The following is a 6,310-nucleotide window of genomic DNA, read 5'->3' as shown; positions in this document are numbered from 1 at the left end:
GGTTTGTCAGAGTTATTCATTAGCAGTTACCCTACTACACCTTCAATAACACTGGTGAGAAAAGCCAGCACGGTTCAAAATGACTAAGTGAAAAAGAAACAATGTCTCCACAGTAACCTTGAAAAATAGTTCTCTTCCTGAAAGTATTTGAGCCAACTGGAACAGAAGGAAATAAGGAAACACAAAAGCTGATTTTAAAAAGTAGCTTAGAACGAGTGATACCATCATTAATTTTCTACTCACATGGCAGTCAAAGCTGCAGACTGCAAATCTAGTCCCTTTAGAGCCAACCAAGCTAGCAATGGCTTAACCGTAGGCCTGATCTGGAGCCAAGGAAGATGCCTAGAACCTCAGCCTGGTGATCTCTAGTTTTAAAACCAAGCCCTGTGACTCTTGAAATTTCTTGTAAAAATAAAAATCAACTAAAATGATATTTTTAACTAAGCACTCTAATGTAGGCATGAGTCTTTTTGCTTTAAACAAAAAATGAAGCTTGATTTCTATTTCATGAATGAGTGTTTCGCTTGCATGGATGCATCCGTACCATGCTGCAGATGTCTGAAAATGGCATGTGTTCCCTGAAAGTGGAATTATGGGGTCTTGTGGGCCACAATGTGGGTGCTGGGAACAAAACTAGGACTGTCCCCCAAGGTCAGCAAAGACAGCCCTAGCGTGAAACACCTCCTCACCTACAGACCTCACTGTTATTAACTGCAGGGTTTCTCTGTCTAGATTTATTGGATGCATATGGAGAAGATCAGGGGCAAGGAGCAGACGGCGAATCAGACAACAGGTCCTGGGGTGGAGACAGAGGCAGGGAAAGGCAGGAGCTGCTCTGAGATGTGAACTCAAATCTCACTCTGCCCCAGGAGACCTCGTAGCACCCCCCCCCCCCATAGCTCAGCGATGACATACCGATCTTAGTCTCTTATCATTAGCACAAATCTTTATTAAATAGCTTCTATGGACCAACCCTCATAGCTCCTTCACCACTTGTTTAAAAATGACAGATCTCTCTTGTAGACAAAGTATTCAAGAGGGATGGTGTGATAAGGAATTCTCACTTGGTGATTGTCAAGAGACACCACATTTTAACACAATAATTGTACAACGCAGCATCGTGAAAAATAAATTTATTTAAGGAAAAAATCCACATTTCCTTCCACGACAAATGCAAATCCCCCCCAACAGTGGAGCTGTCTCGTGAAATAAGTGGCCACTCGAAGCTTAGGGTGACTCACTCATCATATGTCCAGTTCAGGGACAGCTCACCTGAGGGAATAGCCAGGTGCTCTTTCATCCTGTTGACTGTGCTAACGGACACTGTGTGTCATGCTTGCTGAAGAAGCAAGCTCGAAATACAACCAGCCACGACCTGAGTGGCTTACCAGTTCTCCAGCTTCAAGTCTTAATTTGGTATTGAAGCTAAATTTTTTTCCATGTGGACCCTGAATTAACGAATGTCTTCAAATGCAAGGATCATATGTTGAAACAAACCTTTTTCTGGCACTAAGTACACGTCTTTACCTGGGTTTAAAGAAGACTATACATTCTAAAGTGGGAATACGTTTTTTGCATCTAAACATTATGAAGTCACACGTGACCAGACTCCTGGTGAATGTCACTGCCACACTGGCCTCACATTAACTCCTAGGAGAGGCTCACTCTCACACTCCATGTCTCTAAACCGTAACTTCGGAATGTCAGTTCCAGTCAGCTGCTCCTGGATACCCCTCCTGGATCCACAATTCAGGAGGACAATCTTTGAGTGAACTGCTGCTGCCTCTGGGGTCTCCCTGTATGACCTCTGCATGAAGAGGTCTGGACTTGACTGACATCAGCCGAGGGTTTTAGTCAATGAGAATCAAGTGGTCGTTGCTTCTTCCCCTGTAACAGAAAAGGGGATGAAGAAGAGGACATCAATTTAAGAGTTCTCGTTGCTGCTGCTGCTGCTGCTGCTGTTGTTTTAGACAGGGTCTCATGTAGCTCAGGCTAGCCTCAAACTATGTTGCTGAGGATGACCTTGAATTCCTGATCTGTCTGCCCCCCCTCCCAGAATGCACGCATCGACACATCTGACATTTACGGCCCTTATTGTTTATTACTCAGACAGTGATGTTAGGGACCAAACTGAGGTTCTTGCCCAGTCTAGGCAACTTTTCTACTGCTGAGCTGTATCCCACCTGGACTCCCCAAAATCTTTACAAAAAGACTAGAATACTCTCTAGTCTAGACACACATAGCTTATGTGAGCAAAACATGAAAAAGGAAGAAAACTCAGGGTTGGATGGAGGCTCTGGAAACAACGCATAAGCAGCCATCATCTCTCAGGACTCTGCTCTAGCAGAGCTGATCAATGGTACAAGGTCCAGACACCTTCTGTCATAGCCGAGAACGTTTGACAACTCATATCTGCCCAAGCCTTTCTCTCCAAAGAGTCACATCCTGTCAGGCTGGGAAGAGAGATCTGGGGCCAGCAGGCTGACCCTATGGGTATCAAGAAGTTCAGGAGAGGTATAGACTATCTATGCCTGGGTACACAACTGAGGGTGTTTCTAGAGATGTTTCGCTGAGAGGGAAGAACTCTGGAAAGTGGGCAGCCCTGACTTGGGGTGAATGAATGCTAAGCATCAGCCTTCATCTTCTGCTTCTTCCCTGTGCCCAGTATGACCAGCTACCATGTGCTCCGACCAATGTGCTTTACTTGCTGAGACCCTGAGCTGCCGCAAGCCCTTCTTCCTTAAGCTGTTTATCATCAGGTATTTGTCACGACAGTCAGAAAAGCCATTAATATAACTACGATTCCACCGTGGCCCCGAGAGACCTGTGGTACCCTTCCCATGTCTTAGGAGGCAGTTGCCAATTAAGAAAATTAATTTTCCTTTATCCTGGCACCCACGGCAATAGTTTAATGCTCTAAGAGGATGAAATGCAATTTTTGAAAATGTCTCAGGAGACCTCATCTTGTGTTTACCAGACATCCTTCGGATGTGCCCACTCATCTCATCACAAATCTCAAGACGCCGTGTGAAACATCGTGGTGTGAATCATCGTGGTGTGAATCAATGGACAGAACACTCATCTGTGAGCCTAAGTAGCTATGATCTCCCATTTTCCTTTAGGAATTGGGTTGATGAAATCCCCAGAAAACATGGCAAGGAAAACTTGGAAAATTTCCATCCCTGGCCCAAGTGAAAACAGATCTGGGCACATTTGAGAAAACCATGCCCCTTTGACCTCCGTGCCAGTCCCTACACAACCATGAAGCACACTCTGGTCGCTGGGATTCAGCTCATTTTTTTCAGAGTCCAAACAGCCAGCAAAGCCCAGCCGAGCAATGAAGAGCTGCTGATGCCCTCTTGCTCTTAAGCAAGAACACTGTGATGGTTTCAATGAGAGTGGTCCATAGGCTTATATATTTCAATACTTGGTCCCCAGTTGGTGGGACTATTTGGGAAGGATTAGGGGGCGTGGCTTGTCAGAAGTGTTTTCACTTGGAATGGGCTTTGAGGTTTCAAAAGTGCATGCATTCCCAGTTAGCTGTCTCTGCCCTATGCTTGTGGATCAGAAGTAGCTACTGCCCCGGCGTCATGCCTGCCTGCTGCCATGCTCCCTTCCATGATGGTCATGGGCTCACCCTCTGAAACTATAAAAACCCTAATGAACTATTCTTTTTTTGGTTGCTTTTATCTTGGTGCTTTGCCGCAGCAATAGGAAGGTAAGTGGGACAGACACCAAACAGCTTCCTCTCCATCACGTCCTATCTGTTCAAGGAACTGATTTGCTCCACATCTCATGCGGGAAGAAAATGCCTTTGATGTGCCTGGAGGTCCACTTCCAGAACACACACACACTCTGACCTCTTCCTTTGGCCCCTTAAGATCCAGCCTCCTGCCTCTGGTCACAGTTCGTCTCCTCCCGAGGCTCTCATTAAGGCCCCTAACTAAGAGTTTCAGTGATGTCATGGAGTTTCATACACAAACTTTGTTGTATGGAACATTGTTTTACAAGAAACAATTTATTTCTCAAACAAATCTGTGTGGGAGGAAAGAAAAAAAGAGCAACCCTTTCCCACCACGGGCAGATTTCAGAGAGCAGAGTTAGGTTGAGATGGCTTTCTTCCCACCACAGACACAACACTGACCTCCTCAGACAGCAGAAGCAGGACAGCAAGGCCGATGGCTCCTTCTGGCACCCATCTTTGCTTCTGCTCTCCTTCAGGAATTTCTGCAGATCCGTTTCAGGAAACCCATTCTGCTGGTATTTCTTTTGAAAAGCACACATTGCTGTTGTTATTCCGTCTAGGGCATAAGCAATGGCTCCTTTGTCAACAAAGCAAACCCACCTCCGTGAAATGCAACTTCAGAGTGAGCAAGCGAGCGCACGCTAGCTCAGATCTGAGCTATGAACAATGCAGAGTCAGTCTGTCCATCCCAGAACAATCTATCCGTCCCAGAACAGCTAAGTGTGGGGGTGGGGCAGGGAAGCTGAGAACAATGGAATGGAAAACTCCAGAAAACAATCCAGGGGAGAGCGAGGAGAAGTGTGTTGGAAAGAATTGAAAGACATCGTCCAAATCAGAATGCTAGAGTGTTAATCATGAGGCCAGAAATTGTCACTCCACACACTGCCCACTTAGAATCTTACAGGGACGTGTAATCCACATTCTCTGCTTCCACGGAAGATGACCACAGAATGGGACAGGCAGTAGATTTTTTCCCTAACAGACAAAATACCCCTAGCATCTAGTCATGTTTAGTAAGTTCATCCATCCCAATGTTCAGACTTGCCCCACACAAGGACACTTATATCAACTTTGACCATGTCAAAGACACGAATCTTCACAGCAAGAGCCTGCAATACTGTCCCAGCACACCTTGCTATGAGGGCCAGCTACCACGCATACCCTAACTCTGATGCTCACACACTGACCACTGACCAGCTTTCTCCTGAGTGTGTATGAGAAGCAGAAAAGGCAGTAACCCAAGCACACCACCATGGTCCTTGTCATGAAGTTGTTTAGATGCTGGCCCTGAAGTAGCTTTCCTAACACAACCATCTGTTGTGGAGGTGCCAGCTCCCAAGACAGTGAGCATCCTTGGGGCTGCGATACATGAACCAACCACACAGGCGGAGTCTGAAAAGGCGTGGGATGTACTATGGTTTAGGAAAGCTGGAATCATCATTTCTTTCAACTTAGTGAAGTGTGCACTATAGGTATATAAGATATCTCAGAGCCATTTGTCAGTGGTCAGGAAGGCAATGCCTCCCATCACTAGAATTTACACTGCAGCCTGTATCCCAGCTAGCCATTCAGGCAGGAGCACCTGTCGGCTCCGAGAAGAGCTGTTGGGTCATTGAGTTTATCAGAATCAGCTTTTCCCTTCTCTCTTTTTCCCAACATACCTCCAACCCATACCAGGGTAACAAGTCAAATGTTTCAAATACTGTGCTGGCCAGTTTTATGTAAACACAACCTAAGGAGGGGGGGTTATCTGAAAAGAGGGAACCTCAAGCGACAAAATAACTCCACAAGATCTGGCTGAAAGGCATTTTCTCAATTAGGATTGATGGGGGAATTAATCATGGCTGGTTCCATCCCTCAGCTGGTGGTCCTCGCTTCTATAATAAAGCAGGCCGAGTAAACCACAACGAGCTAGCCAGTAAGCAGCACCCTTCCATCGCCTCTGCGCCGGCTCCTGCCTCCAGGTTCCCACCCTGCTTGAGTTCCTGTCCTGACTTCCTTTGATGATGACCTGTGATGTGGAAGCATAGGCTGAAAACCCTTTCTTCCCCAGGTGGTTTGGCCATGGTGTTTCATCACAGCAATAGAAACCCTAAGACAAGTCATCGGAGCAACGACAACAAAAGGCTTATTTTCTAAAAATTTTAAAAGAAGAGTAAAATTGTGTTTCAATAAGATTACAGCCTTTCCTCGTGCTCCAATCCATACAAAGTTTATGATGCTCTTTGGCAGCAAACATTGATTGTGACTTACCTTAATGGTGTGGTAGGAATCGGTGATGAGCGCAATGAAAAGACTGAGGACCATGTATATGAATAAGCTGATAAAGGAATACAGGTAGAGGCGGCTGAACAGCCACACCAGGATGCTCTTCTGCTGGATCTGAGCAAACGTGGCAAACATGTCATCGCCGTTGACCAGAGAAAACAGGCATTCAGCAACTATGTTCAGATTTTCAAACTGCAAGGGGAAATGTAAAGGAACCCCTGAGACTGAGCACCATAGGAAACTGGGAGCTGCAGGGGGCAGCAGGGAGCTGCAGGGGGCAGGGGGAGCTGCAGGGGG

At 46.2% G+C, this 6,310-nt stretch overlaps 1 protein-coding gene across 2 annotated transcripts in view; it reads right to left on the bottom strand.

Moving 5' to 3' along the window:
* Positions 1-1,118: 1,118 nt before the first annotated feature.
* Positions 1,119-6,310, bottom strand: part of Mcoln2 (mucolipin 2) — a 49,576-nt gene continuing 44,384 nt past the window's right edge. For both annotated transcript variants that reach the window (XM_031375760.1, XM_031375761.1), the window contains 3 exons: positions 5,999-6,205; positions 4,145-4,266; positions 1,119-1,887 (listed from right to left, as the gene is read on the bottom strand). In XM_031375760.1, the coding sequence (XP_031231620.1) occupies positions 1,851-1,887; positions 4,145-4,266; positions 5,999-6,205 (366 nt within the window). In that variant the 3' untranslated portion in view covers positions 1,119-1,850. The remainder of the gene's footprint in view (positions 1,888-4,144; positions 4,267-5,998; positions 6,206-6,310) is intronic.

Source organism: Mastomys coucha, unplaced genomic scaffold (assembly GCF_008632895.1).
Source record: "Mastomys coucha isolate ucsf_1 unplaced genomic scaffold, UCSF_Mcou_1 pScaffold16, whole genome shotgun sequence".
NCBI classification, from domain to species: Eukaryota; Metazoa; Chordata; class Mammalia; order Rodentia; family Muridae; genus Mastomys; species Mastomys coucha.
The sequence above is the reverse complement of the archived record's forward strand: the minus strand, read 5'-3'. Positions and strand labels throughout refer to the sequence as shown.